At 48.1% G+C, this 20559-nt stretch overlaps 1 protein-coding gene across 1 annotated transcript; it reads right to left on the reverse strand.

The window, feature by feature from the left end:
- Nucleotides 1–5786: 5786 nt before the first annotated feature.
- LOC119397502 (uncharacterized) lies at nucleotides 5787–19116 on the reverse strand. The gene is made up of 3 exons (XM_037664926.1): nucleotides 18924–19116; nucleotides 14842–16691; nucleotides 5787–5876 (listed from the first exon to the last, which is right to left on the reverse strand). Exons 1-3 carry the CDS (start codon nucleotides 19114–19116, stop codon nucleotides 5787–5789), a joined length of 2133 nt encoding a protein of 710 aa, XP_037520854.1.
- Between the last annotated feature and the right edge of the window lie 1443 nt (nucleotides 19117–20559).

Raw genomic sequence — 20559 nt, forward strand, 5'->3', positions numbered from 1 at the left:
TCCCGGCCAAGGCCCATTAGACTGCAATGTATTGCAGTACAGTTGTTGCGAACCAATTTGCACGCCGCGACGTTTGATACGAACGTACGCTAGCGGACAGGTACGAACAAATGCTGCCCGCGCTGTCGCGGAAGACGCGGCAGTCACGCGCGGGCGTGGGAATGCGCGCTCCGCGACCATCGACGGTGCGTCGTTGCCTCCGAGATAGGAGGCGTGACTATCAACGGTGCGTCGTTGCCTGCGAATCTTCGAGGCCTATAGGCGCCTTCGCGTTTAGATTACAGATGACGTTGACGTCGCGCTTTTTTTTCCTACGCGTTGACGCTTGCCCCTGTGCTCGATGCAGCAGAGCATTTGTACTGTGTTAACACGTGCCTGCCACGTCGATGCAAGCCATGTCCCCGACATCAGACGTTCTATGAAACAAGACTGAAACTTGGGCTGCGGGTCCGTTATTAAGTCCCATTAAAGGTGAACGAAGACCCCAAGAGACGAAGCGGACGGTCTTGGCGAAGGAGCCTGGCCTCTATCTTATCGTGTGCAAAGCGCTTCTTAAGTCACTTTCACTCTGTGTCATGCAGAAACGCGCAGTAAGATTAGGAAGGGACTACTGGCGGTCACGGGGCACAACACACCTGGTTCATTAATTACACACGCGCGCATGCACCGTATATTTACGAGTACAAGTATGATCATTGACGTCTAAAAACTTTACTGGGAATCATTCAGAACTGTTCATGACGTCGCTGCGGCCCTGAGAAACACTAAATCAAAACGTTTGCCAACTTTCTTTTGTCGCATGCTAATTTTCCATGTTTTCTGGTGATACGAATTTCGGATGATACGAATATTTTTGGTAACCCTGCGAGATTCGTATCACCGAGGTTTTACTGTATTCTGTTTTATGTTCAAACAATCGTAACTGCTCCGAACACAAGGCAAATGTCAGTACCTCGTTCCAACACCACTGCACATGACTAAGCTGATATCATTGTCAGCAGTAAAACAGCAACTATAGGGCCAATGCCGCCTTTACTGCTTAAACGAGAAGCCTCTTGTGCACAGTGCACGACATATTTACATTACTGCTATTTTAAATACAGAGCATTTCTTAGATACCCTTAGGCAGTTTGGCCGTTTCAGTCTATCTATCTATCTATCTATCTATCTATCTATCTATCTATCTATCTATCTATCTATCTATCTATCTATCTATCTATCTATCTATCTATCTATCTATCTATCTATCTATCTATCTATCTATCTATCTATCTATCTATCTATCTATCTATCTATCTATCTATCCGCCTACGTCTGGGTGCCCTCCTGGTCGTCTCCATAACTTGTAATATACCAAAGTTGGCATAGCAACGGATCGGTGTATGACGAACAAGATTCACTGGTCATGACATGAATGACGCGAAATGCCTGTCGCGTACGTCATGAAACCCTCTTCCTCAGTCAAGTGTGGCTCATACCCGCATACCACAGTTCATGTTATGCGGGTATGCGCCACGGCTGTTTCACAGTCTCAATCAACACAGTAACAGCGAACACGCACACTGAAAATTCCGGCATATCCCACGTATTGTGAGAATCGATATCGTGATCACTCACCGAGTACAACAGGCTGTGGTGTAGCGTCAGCTGTGGTTGTTGCTTTGGCTATCCGCTCTTACAAAATTTCATAATTAGTTACCTTGATAAATAGAATGATGTCAAAATACATTCATAAATTAAAAGCAATTAACACGTAATGTTCACCACGTGCAATGGCCCGTCGGTCGGAGCCCGCGCGCACGAACAGCTGCAACGTGGTCTCTCGACATTCCCATTCAGGCCATGCACATGGCCCTCCAGAATGACGCAGTGTTTTCATTTCTTATGTGGCTGGACGACGGCCTCATGCTAACCGAGAATGACGTCATATTGACTGAGAGCCAGTTTGCGACACGCAAAGAAACCTCCGCTAAGTGCTCTGACGGCATACTACGGGAAAGCGGATGATACATACCGGTTCGCGAAACGTGCGTGCGTTCTCCGTCATAACGGACAAGTATAAGCAATACATATCAGCTTGCCGCTTCTGGTGTTGGTAGTATCCACGTTGCTTTTGGCATCATTACGCAACTGTAAACAGTTCGTTATAAACGTATGCGACTCTTCGACATATGTGTTTGTGTATAACATTTGTACGTATATTTAGCGTCATTTTGTAACGTTTCGCTCAATAAAAAATTACGCCACAGACATCATCTCGCCGCATGCTTCGCATAACATCGATTTCCATGGTACGTGGGATCTGCCTAATTTTGTGTATTGCATTGTCTCAATCGCGTCGTTTAACTTACAACACTGAGTAGTATCTGGTACAACTTATATCTGGTACTATATCTGAGTACTAATTGTACAATTCCGCCTTACTTTTGATACTGCTATTCAGAACGCCATTATCAACTGTGTGTGTTGTTCCCTGTGCAACCATAAATTGCGGAGCAAGACTATGAAGAAAAAAGAATATAAATTACGTTTATCACAAGCGTACTAGCGCCAAGTTTATAAGGTGTATATACAAAACAAGTGGTTTTACAACTCGGCAAATAAAGAAGTTTCTGCGTGTAGGCTGCCTGATCAATGCGACCTACAACCTAACACGCAGTGGCGACCTGGGTCCCTATAACGCTCGGTTGAAAACATCCAACGGGAAACCGACAGTCGCGGCCTTCGCGCCATCAGGGTTTGGAATCGGTATGTGGCCGTGAGTGTGCCCATCCTCATCGTCCTTAGCGAGGTCGTTCCAGCTTCCCGGACCCACGAATACGTGGCTGCTGTGTTCTGCCGAGCCGTCGTTATCCCCACTAAGTGTACGTGGCTGCGAGCTGAACTTTGTTCCAAGTGTAGAGGGCGCAGTCTGGAACGAAGTGCCATTCTTGTCATACAAGGTTGAAGAGGCTTCGGCATCGGCTTTCCTGGACGTTGGCGACGCGGAGGTTCTGATGCGACGCACGTGACTGTCGTGTGTCGAGTGGTGAGTGTGATCACGTGTGGAAGGCGTGCGACTTATATCTAAACGAAACGCTTCGTGATTGTGCTTTGTTGTCTTTGAGGCATCTGCATCATTGTCCTCCGTAAAAGGCTCTTCGCTTTCCAATGACTTGCGCTCAGTAGTGCCATGGCCGTCACGTGTCGTCGCGTAAGTCTCTTCCGTGGTGCCTAAGTCATTTCGAAGAGTCGTTTCCATCAAATTCGTGCTTTGGTGTGGTTTCGAACCAACGTGACTAAGATGTGTTTCATTCTTCCCAGAGGCATTCGTTGCATCTTCTGTGCTTGGGCTGTAGTTGGTGGCGTCGGCATTTGGATCTTCTCGGTTCACGTTCATCGTCGATAATGTCGCTCTCGTAGTCCGCATGTGTTTTCCAGAATCCGCTGCTGTCGAATCGGAGTTCGTGATTGGTATCGAACCGACGTGGATCGGATGTGTTCCATTACTCGATGAGGCAGGCGATGCAGCTCCTGTGAATCGGTGGTTCTTATTCACTTCTGTGCTCGAACTGCTGACTACTGTAGCATCTGCCCTGGACGTTCGATCTTGCGGGATTGCTTCCGTAGAGGTGTTCAGAGCCATTTGCGTAGAAGGCTCGCTAGACGTTGAATGCGGCAACGCCGATGATCTTTTATCACGCACCGTTGTAACCACGTGTATTTTTTGTGTTTGTTCGGTGCCTTTCGGGATGCTGATAGGCCGCTGACCGTGCCTGTGATGTTTATGGCGGTGAGTGACTATCAGGTCCTCGTTGTCAGGAAGGGGGCTAGACTTGAGGCCTTCAAATTTTGCTGCCGTTGTCGATTGAGACAATACTAGAGGCGGAGTCGTCGTGGTATCTTGAGGAACATGTATGCTATGAGAGTGCGCCCCTTCAGGCGATACTGTTCTAGCCCCGGTACTGGGGCTTGGAAAGTGCGCCGGATTCTGATTGACCGTTCTTACTGACCGCGGTGCTTTGTTAACCGAAGTTCCATGCGGTGATATTTCGTGAGGCAACGGCGCCTCCCTGTCGTCATGCGCAGCGGTCAGCGTTGAAGCGACGATGCTTCGGTTAACGCTCGTTGTATAACTTTCTTCACGGCCACCATATGTCGATATAGACTCGTGGCTTGCTATCGAGTGCGTTACACGGGCTTCCGGAAGTTCACCTCCTTCGGGGTACCAGATAGACGTGTAGGACGTATGCGACCGCCTTGCATTCGGGTCCTTCGGTGGCATAGTGCTAGTGGAAGTCAAGTCTGCACTTGAGGGGCTATTGTTCAACGACACATTCTTGCGAAGTATAAAGGTGCGAAAGATGGTTGGTCGCGTACTGACCCCGGGTAGCGTAGACTTGGTCTTGTTTCGTCGAACAGTGAGTGCCTTGGGCAGTTCTGAAAAAGAAACAGTAGATGTTGTAGCATGGCTTTGACACTGCTATTCAAACAAAGCGCAGCAAGCTGTGCGTCTTCATTGAACGTTATTACCCCTTTATGCATAAAATGTTAAACTCATATATGGTTCATGCAACTGTCCATACCTTATGAAATTTTAGGGCCCATTACACGAAGCTACAAGGTGATTGTAGAGATTTGTGTTGAAGCTCGATCGGGCATAGCAAACGCGCACGTGTTATTTACAGCAGGCGTAACGTTCGATTTTTATTTGAACATCGGTGTTACATTATCTATCTTCGCCGAACCTTAATCGCAAAAGTAATGAACCGCATTTTCCAAGAATACTTTCAGTGGATAGTGATCTAGTTGCAAAATTTCTTGCGCGAATTGAAGTATAGCTTTGTATCACGTAAATAAATATTTGAAACTCCAGAAATTCAAGTTTACCGCACATTTCGATGATCAGTTGAGCTACGTACATTAAGTTCGCAGGGAATGCTAGTGAGCATCCATTCGTTATTTTTCCGCAATCTTATCCATACAGGCATGTATACTCGATGTTACTTCTAGTATATTATTCACGCTATCTTGTAATGCATGTTATACTTGTTTAGGGCCGGCAAATTACGGTGTCATGTCACATATATTGGCCGGAATGCAGGCCATCATCCACTGTTCATTTGAGCGGGTGATTTGAAACGTAATCGTCAGTAGCACCCTTCAGCATCACTCTCTCTTGAAGTAGTGAATGAAAGTCTTAAGTGAATAAAGTAGTGAGCAAAGGCCGTCTGTGTCACTTTCCTGTCCCGTCTATTGCGCTTCACCTTACCAAGTATGTATCACCAACTGGTCTAAACCTATACTCTTCTACAGTGAACTAAAGCATGCCGCCGAGATCAGTGCCCCTTTACACATTGCCTGTCCCCTATCAATGGGTTACCGTTCTTAAAAGGCTTCCTTCACTTTTAGGTACCAGTGCTTCGACTAAATCATTCTCTCTTTATACCATCTCGAGGTCACTTAGATATTGTACCGTGGCTAGTTGACCAGCCTGCTCTTCTGCAAGAAGTTAACTTCAAACCCACAACGGGACCAACTTGGTCGAGGTGACGTCATTAATACCTTTAGATACAACACTTCAACACCGCGGTTGCCCGTTGACGTACCTTTGGCGACGGCCGGTTCGAGTTCACGCAGGCGCCTCTTTGTGCGGACGCTGCTCATGTCTCGAAAGACGGAGATGAGCAGGAAGGCCGCGATGATGATCGTGCCGGCCGCGAGCGCGAACACCAGCACCGACGCCAGCACGGTGCCTTTGGTCGGGCGGTCGCCTTGGAAGACGAGCGCGGCGGTGTCCATCACTCTCACCGCAAAGTGGGCTTCTTCTTCTCCTTCTTCTTCTTGTACCCAAGCTGGCTGGCTGGTTTTAACGCCTCGTAATACAGCTCAGCCCACTACAGAGGATTATGATGATGATGATTCTCCTAGGGTGATTGGCACCTACCCACTCTGTGCGATCGGCGAAGAGTCTGCCGGATCATATAATCAGAAATTTTTAAGTGTTAATACAGGTTACAGAGTCAATTAGAATGAAGAGTTATGGTACATGAGTCACTACTATTAGAGCGAAGCTGCATGTGGGTAAGGTTTCGTGCATTTTTAATGCGATAGCTTTAATGAGCTCGTTTCGTAGAAATGCCGGTGTCGGCGTTGGCGTTGTTGCTTGTGAGCCAAAAATCGGCGTTCTCTGTGAGCGAAAAATCGAGATAGATTCAAATAAGTAAGTAACAAAAAAACTTTTTGGTTCGAGTGGAAATCGAAACCAGGCCTTTTGGGTGGCAAGCAGCTGCTCTACCACAGAGTGCTGCCATTACTTCGAACTGCTTCCGGAAAAAAGAAAAAAAAACCTATACGAACGTCTTGTAACGCGCGGAGTCATGTAATGTTGCGTGGCAGAAGAGTAGAATCGCGCCGGGCGTCGAGACTTGTGAATTGCACAACGAGTGAGTATTTTAAAGGCCCACCCAATTCAAAGCGCTCAGACATATTTAAGCGTCATCATCGGCAGCAAAAGTATCAACAAAGTGAGCAGCTGCTTAGCGCTTTGCCTTACGGACGCGTAGTGGGTAGTTCGCTGATTCGCAAAATGAAGAATTATGCTTATGGCGTAGTGGGCACTTCGCAACTATACTTGCAGTAGGCATTCTGGGATTCTAGTAGGCCAAACGGCACAGACGTTTCATCGAGAAGCGAAGCGAGGCTACCGTTTGAGAAGGCGATGCGAACGGTTCCCGCTTACGCTATCGCGTTCTACACTTGAGGCGAAGCTCAATCCTACTCCAGTTTTTTTTTTCTGTGCGTGAAAAAAAAAACAATAAAAAACGTATGTACCGCTAAAATTGGACTAATTCCACTATTGACCACAGGTTCACTAAAAATGCAAGCACAGATGGCAAACACCAATCAAGATCGTGCTCGAAACGCTAAGCGTATGCGGCAAGTATGGGGGCCAGGCAAGACGACGAATGTCACGAAACGGAGAATGCGGCAAAAAGACAAGCATTATGCTGCTCCAACCGATAACTTTACAGGAGTATAAGCTAAACTTAAAAGGAACCTTCTGGACAAAATTTTTGGATTTAGTTGCACGGTGTGAGATTGGCTATGGCTGGAAATTATGTGTCACCTGCACTCTAAGAAAAAAAAGAGTATGCGTGACTCTTTTCGGAGAGTTCTGACTTGCCACGTATACGACTCTCTTTAAATAGTCACGGTGACTCTCTTGGTGGGTCAGGGTCGGCTCGCTCTAGGAGAGTCCCCTGACCCTCTAGGAAGAGTGGAAAGACTCTCATCCGAAGGATCACGTTACCACTTAAAGGGAGTCAGACGACTCTTGCCGGTAACGCTCCTAGGGGGGTCAAGGGACCCACACCGAAGCGTCAAGCGACTCCACAAGTACTTTAAGCTACTCATTTTATCCTTGCTCTACTTTTGCGCGACTACTGTTGAAAATAGTGGAGTATTTATTTTAAGCAAGTCCAATAATACTTGCCGTTCTGCCCAGCGACTGTACAAAAAGAATAGTTTAGTTTTAGCAATATTTTAATAAAACTCGTCAAAACAACACATATTTTCCAGCAAAGTTATATAAAAAGCGCGAAAAGATGGTCTGTGATTTCCAATTAAGACATATTTTCCAGCAAAGTTATATAGAAAGCGCGAAAAGATGGTCTGTGATTTCCAATTAAGAAGTTTGGGTATTCCTCATTTACATGCTTCTATGAGTATAGCCAACTAAAATGTGTGACTGTGATGTGCACAGTGTCATATGGTGCTAAATGAACAGCAGAAATCGCACTCATGTTTCCATATTTATTCCTTGTGATTAAGAATAAATCAAAAAGTGGTGACGGCTTGAGGCATCAGACTTGTGGCTTGCTAGGTTGTCGCTCCTGTCCAGCGTGAGCACCATGAAAAACGGTATCTGAAAAGCAGAACGTGATATTATGATGAGAAAATGAAATTGCAGTAAAGGTTTGCAAAACCTACACAATAAGTGGTTCGCACAGACATAATAAAGGCTAACAACAAAACAACAAAGCACATCCTCCGGCAGCCAGGGGTATGCCGTGAGCGGTTATTGACCGCATGTTTTACAAACGTAACCCATCCTTAAATACTCAGATAAACAGATGCGAGTACTAGGGCCCGAACGACACCCATCGCGTGCGTACGCCGTCTACGTCGAGATCAGACATGTCATATGCTAGAATTAGCGCACATAACTCCCACAATCACGTACACTCACTGGATTCTGTTATAGCTCCCAACGTCATCGCAGTGTATGCAAACCACGAAAACAGCAAACAGAAACGAGGGAAAAGAGTGCACGCCGGAGGCCGCAACAACGCGCGCCGTCGAAAGTCTAGAGCTTTTTCACTTTACCGGCGAGGCGTGTCCAACTTGAATGACTACCGCGTACATTCTGGAAGCCACCGTACTATATCTGCACCTCAAACTACCGTCTTTAAGCCAACAAAAACCATTACATATAGTGCGTCTGAGCGTTCTGTACACAGGCTTTTTTTTTTCACGTTCCCAGGCGTGGAAGCACGCTGCACACTCAAGGTCGATGGAAATGTTATTATGAAGTAGACTAAAGTGCATCTCAAAACGACATCTTGCACCTTCAGTAGTGCAGACACGACGTGCGATCAGCAAGAAATGACCCTCGATTATTGTTTGCATCGCTCACTTTATGGGAGCTTGTACAGCAACGCGCATAACGGTGGCAACTCGTTAACTGACAGCTTTAGTTGGGCATCCGCAACAGCCCCGCGGATACAGGCTACTGTTGGAAATGGCTGGCAGATTCCGCAGAGCTGCTGCAGACGCCCAGCTAAAGCTGTATAATTAGTACCTACGAAAGCAGTACACTCACCGTTAACTGGCGCCCGTTGTCGGCGTCCGCAGTCCGCAGCTCCATGAATATTCCGCCCTCCAAGCGTCACTTCGTGCACGGAGCCGGCGTCAACACCACCGAAGACGCGCAACCAACGCAACTGACGCAACCACGCGACCACGCAACGCATTCCAATTCGCAATGCCCATAGACTGTCGCGCCGCCAAGCGGAATTCAGGAGCGTCCTCTCGAGGAGGGTTAGTAGACGATAAAATGGCAGCACTACGCTGTCGCTCCCTTGTTCGGCTGTGCTAACCTCAGTGTTAACGCATTGGCAAGGAAGGAACAGTACGACTTTGCATGTTCCCTGCATCAGTGAACAAACCGGGCCCTCCGTGACATGAGAAATCTGATTCGTTCTTGCGAGACGCGAAGTTTTCGTGAAAATACGTGGTAACTCGCGCTTTCAATGCTAGCCCACAGCGTACGCATACTATCAGCTTCGCGAGGCTTTCTGCAGCCACGTAGGTTAGTTAAATGTTATCGTCTGACGTATTCAGTTGAATCTCACCCTGTTTTACTTGCATATAGCATTGGTCAGTGTTTCTTGTAGAGCATGAATCCCATAACACTGTACGCGGGAGGTCGCGCGGGCTCGCGATGTGCTCTTGTAAAACTCAGCGATATCAAGTTCTCGATACATTAAAATAGGGCCTCTATCCTTTGCAAGCAAAGCGCTGTTACTAACCGTGCGAGCGACGTTTCAATCATTCGAGGACGCGTCTGCTCCACGCCTTTCGTGGAGCGAACGCTTTCAACACCGTCCTTCGCCAGTGTGTTGGTTCCATAGCCAGCGCTGCGCCGTTTGTTTTTGTACGTTTGTTGATAGGTGGCAGCACACTGCAAGCGATTTGCTCGTTGACCGATCCGAGAGCATAATGTTCTTCGCGCCCAGACGTCTCTCTAATTGTAAACGTGGTGACGCGGAGTGGTCGCAGTCGTTCGGCGGAGGAATTTCTTCGGATTGCTTTCAGCAGTGATGTTGAAAGAAACCATCTTGACGACGAGGATTTTTCACTGGACATTGAAGACTGTGAAAGCACCGAGAGTGACAGCTGTGACAGCGACGATGAACGATCAGCTGAACTCACGAGGAGCGAGTTGCACTTCACGTCCCCTCGTGCGTTAATGTTCTTTCACGCTCGTAAGTCACTTTGATTGTATTTAACGTATAATATCCTTGAGCGAGATCAGAATAAAAGCATAGTTCCTCTTGTGCATTGCATGTATCACAATTATTGTGGATATTATGGAGCGCCGCATCGCCAACACGCTCGAGCTCGACCAGCGAAGCGAAATGGTTAGAGCGATGGAACGTGCAGTCACGGCCGCAATCCACGCCTCTCGGCTAACTTCTTCGACGTTGCGAATAGCATAAGTGTGCATTCTTTTCGATATTCATGTTTGGATCGGGCTGATCGAATCTGCAACATGCGAGTGAAGTGAATTGCACACGGCTAGAGTCTCAGCATAGCTGTGACACAAGCGCTACTGAATGGGATGTTAAATGCTCGTGTTCCGTTGAAGACGTAATACCGCGTTCCCGACTGCACAAGTAATGACGACGGCGTATTGTTTGCAAACCATAACCACGTTAAACGTGCGGTCCCGTGCTGCAGTGATGACGCTACTCGCTGGCGGCCTACTACTGCGGCAAATCCGTCAGGCAGGCTCGGTACGTACTACCTCGGTGTGCCGTTCAGCTCATACGTGAATTTTAGTTCATGCAGTTTTATGTAGCACGCACAGGATTTCGCAAAGCATCGTTATGCACGGTAACGGAGCTGAAATATAACCTTTCACACCGCAGCAAATAATTAGGTGGGGGGTACTTTGCACTTTTCCATGGTTTGGGAAAGTAGTTTAGTCTCATATCCAATTCAGCGCGGCTCGTGAATTCATCCGGTGAAAGTGGCACGGGCCGTACGTCCGCACGTCCTATCTGTTCCTATGCTAACAAACGGGTTGACCCTCCTCCTGGCGCCATCTTGAAAAGCACGGCGCGCCACCTATAGTTCGTGGGCATTGCGAATAGACTAAGAGACTGAGAGACTGATACTGCTGATACGACAGAGAGAGGAGAGCGGCGCGCCACCCCGGCGCCAACCCCGTCTGCCTCGCCGAGCAAGGCGCCACAACGGCGCCAAAGGGCGAGCGTGCAATATGTATGGCGTATACGGCGGCTCTTCCGTATACCGAAGCCAATCGAAACGCGCTTCAGGAGGGTCCAGTGACTCCTTCCCAAATGCGAACTCTTTTTCTCTGCCTGTACCTTCCAAAAGGGGTCAGATGGACACCCGAAGAGAGTCACGGTGCCATGACCCTCTTTTGACGCTCTTTTTTCTTAGAGTGTGCGTATCGTGTGCTAAATAGCTTCCCTGACCATCCACCTTCACAAAGTGAAATGGCTCACAATTTTTATTAGACTGTCTGTCTCCTTTGTAATTACTTTCGCACCACGCTATACTAAATGCGACAGTAATATGAAGCAAGCTGCAAGAGAATTCATTGTGCCACGCCAACGGTAACTGTTACTTGGTCTATTATTTAATGGAACTTGAATAAGCAATGTTAAGGCGCCTCAGACAGGCTGGCCGACCTCACGATAGGCAGACCAATCTTCGTCAAGGACGGCCTTGTCATCCCTGGCTTGTTAGATTTAAATGGTTAGTAGAGTGGCGTTACGTGGTGTCGCTGGCGGTGGCAGCTATGTGCAGAGGAGAGAATAGAATGAAATAGAAACCGTTTATTCAGGTCCGTCGGGGCGTAAACTAGCACGCACCGGGCCGCTCCCAGAGGAGAGAACTCAAAAGAAAATTAAGACTGTCATTTTGCAATTCACTCATAGATATTACCTTGTCAAAGCCAACACAGGGGTTACGTCTCAATCACCGTAGTTGATGGGTCAGCACGCAAAGTGTTGCACACGAGCACATTTCAGAGCGACGCCATATATGGCTAGGCGAAACAAAAATTCGTCCATCCTACGTAAGCAAAAACTCCTAGAGGGCATGTGCCAAGGAAATTGGGCGAGCCTCACTATTCACCACTGGTCCATTAAAAATAACGTTGCCGGTGGGCAATAACGTATGTGCTACAGAAATAGGTCAAATCCCGCTACTCACCACTGGGCTACTATGACTGAAGTAGGGAACACATGGGCGGCAAACACCAATTAAGATTCCTGGACAGACGTAACAAATAGCTGAGAAAGATTTTAATGAACCTTGGGATTAATCCAATAATAAACACCAAGTCTGTAGTCTAACCTTCAACCCCGTGGTCTACATCGGAACGCTGCAGCTACCGCAGACGACGGCTCGCAGTGTAATAAAAGCATTTATATGAAGCTCAATCCATCAAAAAACTTACCGCTGCTCTTCCGACTTGCACTTACGAAGCCAACAAGTGCTCAGAACGTATCACATTCGCAAGATGAATGGTAAGTTGCGCGAAAATCGCTGCAAAAATTACCTGCCACTGCGTTTCAATTGTTTATTGTACATGGCGTTGTGCCGTAATCATAACAATGTGCTATAGCTACGGAACGTACTGTAACTGATTACGGAATGTTGGATATCTTCGAAATTCTGGAGCGTAGCTCGAAAAGCTATTCACGTCTTGCACAGTCATCATGCAATTTGCTGTATACTATAGAATACGGGTGTACTGCTCCGAGCGCCATGTAAATGTCGACAGTAAGGCACGCCATGATATTTGCTTTGACATTACTGCATTGTTCTTTACAACCGTTATTCACATAACCACCCACCGGGAAAAATTTTATAGCTTCATTAACAGGCGCCGGATGGTTTAAGTATAATAAAATGAGGCGTGAAGTACTGACATTTATGCTAAATCACCAGATTGGTCAAACTAGGTTCAGGTGCGCGATATACCAAGAGCACTGCAGTTAATAATAACAGTTATGTTCATAACCAAGAGAACAAATATACACTTCAGCGTGGCCCATCTAGCTGTTGCAAAAGAAAAAACAACGCTACAAGAATAGCTTCAATGGTACCAAAACAGAACAATTACGCGTGCGATTACAAAAAAGGGAATAATCTAATCAGCATTCGTTTCTAGAGTAAATACTGAAGTTATACAGACATGAGACACACAATATACATATAAGGCTTGAAACAATAAGTTAGTTCGATTACATGTAAGAGTATATCGCCAATAAAAATTCTCATCAGAGCAGTTGGGAAAGTAATTGGGCCCACGGAAAAAAATTAAACAGAAAAAAAGACGCATAATGCTTCTCACTGTACTACTCGGACCGCTTGAATAACACAGATTATGATTAAAATAGATACTCCGACTTAACATAACAAAATATAACAAAAACTACACAGACGTTTCGTCACCTATGCGGGTGACATCTTCAGTATGAACTGGCACCGAATGAGCGGAGGTCATCCAGTCATTTCTAGTCTCGTATGTCTCTGTACACATCCGGTAGGGGGCCACGGTTGCTGTTGCACGCCGACCTGTCACGGCGGATGAACCACGACTCGAGAAGCTTTCTCTTGCCCCACCTTTGTTCCCGAGCCGCCGTGACAGGTCGGCGTGCAACAGCAACCGTGGCCCCCTACCGGATGTGTACAGAGACATACGAGACTAGAAATGACTGGATGACCTCCGCTCATTCGGTGCCAGTTCATACTGAAGATGTCACCCGCATAGGTGACGAAACGTCTGTGTAGTTTTTGTTATATTTTGTTATGTTAAGTCGGAGTATCTATTTTAATCATGAACTCTCCCGGCTTTTGGAACATTTTTGAATAACACAGATGGGCACAACTACTGGCACAAAGACAGTTCGTGCAGTGTCACGAGCTATGGCCTCCACCCCGTTTCACTGCATTGTCGCGAATGATATGGCTGCTCTTCGGCCCATCGGTGACGTTATGAGCGGCAGAAGCCGCGGTGTCTCGCGGTTTTAACGACGACGTATCCACGCCCGAATGACGTCGCTCGCTAACAGTCGTGGGCTCAAGCCGCGAACGAGTCGCATACGATGTCGTCGAAGTCGAATCTTCGATCTTTCGCGTGAGCGGTGTAGTCGCAGTCGCGGAATGTTCTTTCGTAACAACGCTGTGTTTTGTCACATTCCGCCGAACCATCGCACTCATAGCAGAAACTTTTCTATCACGATGCTGAGTGTTGTTGGCCTGCCGGGGATTCATAGCTATTACGATGACCGGCCGTTGCTTCGCCAGCGGTAAGGCGCTACCATGATTACCTCCTCGTGGCTGTTTTTGCGCAGTTGAGTGTTCCTTCCCACGCTGCGTTCTATTTGCATTCCTATGGACGATCGCTGTAGTACGGCTGTGTCCTCGCAGCGTAAGTGTGGCGTTTGCTCGTGAAGTAATAACGATAGGTCTGCTTTTCGCTCGTGACCTTCTTTCCTGTGACACGCCTAACAGACTCGTAAGCGTGAAGCGCATACCGTGTTTGGCCGCTGAAGCAGTCTCACTTTTGTATCTCTCCGCGTGACGTTGATCTTTAGAACTAGTCCTGGTCATGATTCTACTTGTGTCAGCTTTGTGCCATGTACTACTTGGGCCTCTGGTCGTCGTTGACGCGTTGCGTCCCATAGGACCAGGAGACCCTTCCGCTGACAAATTTTTGCGGGCCGCCGGAAATTGCACTGGACGATGTGTTGTGTATACTCGAACGTTGACCAAGCCGTCACGTTTGCCTAAAATGTGCCGTTGCGTCCGGTGGCCTTTCGGCTGCGTCGGAATCGACGTTCCCACTGTTGCCTTCACTTTCATCCTTGGACGACTTGCACGTGGGTGCGTCTTGGACGTCACCACCGCAGGCGCTTTTGTTGAGAATGACCGAGCGACGGTGCTGTTCTTATCGTGAATGCGACGCGTACGCCCTCGATTTGCCGGTACGAACATCTGGCGTACGTCGCGTCTGTCAGGAACAACAGAGCCTACTTCAGACCAGTCCATATCGTCGCTTAGGTAAGTTGTGCCGTCGCCTTCATCGATGCCGCGCGGCTCTGTCGGTGTATTCTCGGTGTTTTTATCTGTCGTGGGATTTGTTCCGAGCGGTTCGGTTCCACTTGAGTCTTTGGTAGAAGAATATGCCCCTCTGGCAGTCTTATCAAAATCGTTATCTTCGACAGTTGCCCTGGTGGTGGAAGGTCCACCGTCGTTCTTGTATCTAGTGATCAGCGCCATCTTTCTGCTCGTAGTATCCGTGGTGGCGTCCTCATCGCCAACTTCAACGGTATTCTCAAGGTCCAGTAGTGTTTCATCCCAGTTTCCTTCCGACGTGCTGTAAGGGCGGCGCTGTCCCGCTTCGGTGGCTTCCGGGTTCTGCGAAGGTGCTCCGCTTGCCGTGTCGATAAATTCAATGTCTCCAAAATGATCTTTGGTGGTAATGTGTCTTGGTGTTCCACTAAACTCTCTACGCTGCGTCGTAATTTTTGCCAGTTCTTCATCGTCTTCGTCGCTAATTGCAAAAATTTCGACGTCTTCGGTGGGGCCGTACGTGATTACCAACGCAGCCGTTGTGGAACTGCTTTCCTCGTCTGAATTTGCGTCGTTCCTGTACGACTCCGCTTCGCTGCCTCCCTGTGTGTATATAGACGCGCCCTTTGGCGTCACGTGAAAACCGGTCACTCGGTTCCCTTTGTGAGCTTGGACATCCTGAGGTACACTCTCCGTCGGGTCATCCACTTGGTACGTGGTAACTCGCGTTGACACTGTATGCGCGTCGTCGCGAATGTCGGCGCTGTCACGAGCTGCGCCTTGTATATCGGCAGTGTCAATGCCTTGTTCGGTTACGTCCTCGTTAGGGTACGGTGGTTCCGTTTCACCAGCACCTCCGGCACGCGAGTGAGCGTCGGTAACCTCTCCGGGAAAGACGGTCGCCGGAAACCTTCGATCTGTGCTAAAAGGTTTTGACACTTCTCCAACGCCGTCCTCTCCATCAGGAGCTGCAACGTCCGAAACAGCCACGGTGATGGGCGATTCGCCCACACCTTCCGTGGTTGAATCGAGTGTATCGCGCACCTCTGTGGCCGGAGATGTTTCGGAATCGTAATCCGGCTCTTCTTCTTGAATCTCGTGGCCCACATCACGAGGGATGGCAGCCGTAACTTCGGTTTGTGCTTTGCCGCTAGAAGGAAGCTCGTCGCCTCTCTGGGATCCGTTGTCCCTCTCGGCGGGCTCGTAATTGGTGCCTTGCTCCCAGACGACGCGCGTCTGGTCACGTGGTACTGTGTCAATGACGCCTTCTGTGCGCGCTGACGTGTCACTCGTCGCGTCGTTAAAGTTCGCTTCCACGGCATCAGTCTCGCGTGCAAACTCGTCCTCTCTGTGGTTGTCCAAGTCGCCTTCTTCGGCGGCGGTCGCGGTAGATGAGACGACTTGCGAACGTGGACGAGTGTCGTCGTCATCTCGGTCGCCCTGCTCGCGTGACGCGTATTCGGTGTTGGGTTCTGAGGTGACATCGTCCTGCCCTGATTTCGTCGCATGTCGACTTTCCGGAGCAAACGGCTCTCCTTCTGCTGTCGTAGAAACGACGGCGTCGGCGGCCTCCGTACCCTTTTCGGTTGTGGTAGAGGACGGCTCGGATTCGTCAAGAGCCGGACCAACAGGCTGCACAACGTCGTTTTCTGCTCCGTCATTACGCAACGAGGTGTCGTTAATTAGTCTATTAGTAAAGGTGACGTCATCTACCGCTGTTGACGTGCTGTTTAGGTCAGATACGAGGACCGAATACCAGCGCGGAGTGCATGGGCCTTTGTTTCTTGGGGAAACGGGAGCCTTGGTCCTTCCTGCAAAGAATAAAAAAAGGATGGTCAGAACAGTTTTATTTCCAACATATTATCTTTATTAATATATTTCCGTAACCGCAACCGTGTTGGTAGGAATGGTATATTTAGGCCTACAGACGCAGTAATCATAAGGAATACTTTTGCGGCATATTTTGCAGGTACAAGCATTCACCGGCATTGGTACGTCTACATGCTTCTCGCGGTTGATTGCGCAACAAAGCAGGCCGAGTTCTGTCTTATTACCGCGCGTGCAGCATATTCACTTGGAAATTGTTAAGGAAGCACGGCAGTGACGAAGAATAATTTTACACGCTTACACAGGCTTGCCTCACGCCGGAAATGAGTTGGGAGTGGTGGCCACACGTGGTTGGCAGTTTCACATAAACACGCAAATAAATCCAGTATTTGTGCGATATTTGTAAAATTTCTGATTACAGCATGTAACGGTGCGACGACAAGGTCATGAGAAAAAATCCCCTGACAACCAATACAGCGACGTCACTATGAGAGGAAAGCTGAGAACAAATGATGTGGTAACCTCAATTTATTTGACTTTGGATTGACCTACTTCACTCAGTTCGCCAGGACCATGCGTATTTAGCGTGACTACGCAATGTGAGAGTGCTTTACGAGTGCTTGAGTTCTTACTCGCTAACTAAATTTATCATAGTGAAATAATTTTACTAAATTAGCTTTATCCAATAGCCCACATACTCTTCCTACATAATACCGCCATTTGACTGCTCGGATTAGTAAAGCTCACAGCAACAACGGCATCCTTGAACGTCCGAATCAGCTAACGCTCTAGGCAGTGATGGCCAGCGCAGATATTTCAGGGCGCATAGAATTATCTTGTCATATTGGAAAACGTTCAAGTAACTTTACCATACATAGGTGTGTTTGCCTAATTCCTCTCATTCTTTGTAATGTAGATGCGCTGAGCGAAATGCTTTCAACTTTCAAACGAAAGCTGAAAGTTCAGTTGAAAGTTTGCTCACCACTAGTCCTGTCCTCCTCTTACGTTTCTCGTTTGTGCATTTCGCTCAGCGCATCTACATTACAATGCCGTACCAACTAGCCCGAATTGAAGCTTTACTATCCTTTCTTTTGTCCATATAGAGCTAATGTTGTACGGGGGTCTTCACATGTGCAGACTATGTATGACTTTTAACAGCCAAGCTGTTTAAGCGGACCGTAATCTGTTCAACGCGAACCAAAAAAAAAAAAAAAGCTCAGCGCCGCGATGACGCCAGCACGCGTTGCCTGGCAACCAGATGCACTGTGCGCCTGCTTCGATAGCCCATACACGGCTCCGCCACCAGTTCGCCTGCCTGGACACTGCGCGCAACCGCTCGGCCGCGCCAGACGTGACGTCGCGGCCAACTGCGCGTGCGCTCCTTCGTTCTGTATAAAGACGGTGCGTGGCGGCGGCGTGCGGCGACAGATGCAGACATGGGGAGACAGAAGAAGATTCGCACTGCCGATGAGGAAGCCGAATTAACCGGGAATCGCGGCGCGCTGCCAAGCGAGACTGCTGGATTCGACTCGTCCAAAGTAGTCTACGATGTAGTACGGCCGAAACGGCGAGAGGTGACTGTGTAGGACTCGACTAGAACTTGGAATCACTTGGAATTACTTCGTATAACTTAGCATCACTAGGCATCACTTCGTATGAACAGAACCTGCTAGGAACCGATCAGTTCCGCTGTGCCTTTAGCCTTGCGCCCCTAGTGCAACGCCCGGTTTCTTTTTTTTTTTTTTGTGCGTGTGTGTGTGTTCAGGTATCAACACTGCACTAACGATCCACCATCTCTCAGTGCTAGGTAATTGTGCTGCTGGTAACACATTGTCATACCTCGCTAGCCATGCCACCAAAAATTAAAAATGATCCGCCGCGCTGGTGTAGTGATTACGGTGCTCGGCTGCTGACCCGTAAGTCGCGGGCTAGTTCCCGGCCGCGCCTGTCGCATGCATGTCTACGGAGGCGAAATGCTAGAGGCCCGCGGAATGTGCGATGTTAGCGCACGTTAAAGAACACCTCGAAATCTCCGGAGTCTTCCACTACGGCGAGGATCATAATCATACCGGGGTTTTGGCACGCAAAAACCACATATTATTAAAAAATAAAAATGCTGTTTATATAGAGAGATCTCGTCTCTTCTAGAACTTCGTAACGCGCATCAGCGACGAGGCTGCTTACATACTGACGAGGCTGAAGTAGCATATACTTGCCTTTGCCAACCAGCGCTTTGGCTGCACCGTGCCGGCTGGGACCCGCGCCGGTGTTCCAGCCTGCGAACACCGTGTAGAGGACAAACGCTGTGACGCCCACGGCGCCCACTGTAAGCGCGATGACGAACACAGCGGTGACAATAGTGCTACGGCCTGAACGACTTCCCGCGAAGATCAACGACGAGCTTTCCATCCCCGAAGCGAGCGCTGTGGCGAATGTGAAAAAAGAAAAATGAACGCAGATAATGATAGTTACAGCACTCCGCGCGGAGCTCAGAGTTGATGATGAAGACCTACGTCACTGGCTCACACCCACCACGGAGGATTGGCACAGAAACGAATAAATTTCTTTCAAAAATGAACACATATAAATTGTGAAGTTATTTAGAAATTTTAGAATACTGAATATAAATTAATAATGGTAATTTACAAATACAGAGTTGCTTGTGTCCACGAAGATCATGACGCATATCTTAAGAAGTATTTCTGAGCTACCTTTTCTGCGAAAAACGAACGAACAAACATTGTTTAAACTTGTTGGAGACAAGACAGGCCGAGAAGCAAGGAAATGAGATGCGTAGTTATATAATACCAGGTATCGAGCATTCCGTGCCACATACGAAGACTGCAGCCCTCGTCAGCTGCCACTCTTTACGCATTGCATGTTTATACCGATTCTTTAGAACGAAGCTTTATTTTCCTCTTTCATTACTTAATTTCAGCTTTCGGCTACTGGTACCGGACATGCCGCTATAGAAGCCCCCGGCAGGTGATGCACGTAGGCGTAAACGGGAGCTAGAAGAAAACCTCGGTGCGTGAATTCTGCACACCCCAGCTTGAAACGCATGATGTTTCATGAAGTGAAGTGTTGTCATGCACTTTTCATGTTCCTTTCGTTCATGTTTCATATTGCAACAACAACACGCCGTGGACGACACGTTATTATAGTCTTGACGCCGTTGTGGTAATTCACCCGTTTTCACGTCGTCATCCGGAAGGCGTGATCGTTTTGTTGTCCTCATTCTGCGCATGATCGAGTGCTTCAAGTCTGTTAGCTGAAACGGTTGCAGGTGAAAATGAGTGCGACTTGGCCGTAGGGCATACACATAAAAAGGGTCGCCAAAATGGTACACCATTCTTCGCGAACACTAATAACGCTGCTACTCGTTGACTGCTTCGCATGAAAGTGATTTCCACAATGCGCGAGATCTGCCAGATCTTTTACACACTGAGGTATCTTCAGCGGACGTCAAGGAGGAGGAGAAGGAGAGAAAGGAAAGGCAGGGATGTTAACCAGTCTAGAAGGACCGGTATGCTACCCTACACTGGGGGAAGGGATGGGGGAGATATAAAGATAGAGAGAGAGAGAGAGAAGGAGAGCACGCACGCACAAAAAGTCACACACATTTCACGGTCATCATAACGACGTTAGTCTATAAGCGACGGTGCAGGTCTGATGCCTTCAAGAAGTTTAGCACTGCCTTCGTCGCCTTCACCCGCGATGACCTATCAGGACGACATTCCAGAATGGTTCCTGCCGTCATCGGTCTGGGATCTATGCGAGCAAGAGCGACGGCGAGGGACGTCAAGATTATCTTATAATCTAATCACGGTAACGTGTTTATGCAGGGCGCAG

Source organism: Rhipicephalus sanguineus, chromosome 6 (assembly GCF_013339695.2).
Source record: "Rhipicephalus sanguineus isolate Rsan-2018 chromosome 6, BIME_Rsan_1.4, whole genome shotgun sequence".
Lineage (NCBI taxonomy): Eukaryota > Metazoa > Arthropoda > Arachnida > Ixodida > Ixodidae > Rhipicephalus > Rhipicephalus sanguineus.

Bases quoted from the DNA above. Each gene is read 5' to 3' on its own strand.
- LOC119397502 (XM_037664926.1), bottom strand. From the start codon at position 19,116: ATGGAAAGCTCGTCGTTGATCTTCGCGGGAAGTCGTTCAGGCCGTAGC. The intron at 16,692-18,923 runs GCAAGTATATGC...TATTCTTTGCAG, and splicing joins CAAAGCGCTGGTTGGCAAAG to GAAGGACCAAGGCTCCCGTT. The intron at 5,877-14,841 runs GTAGGCTCTGTT...AATCCTCTGTAG, and splicing joins ACGATATGGACTGGTCTGAA to TGGGCTGAGCTGTATTACGA.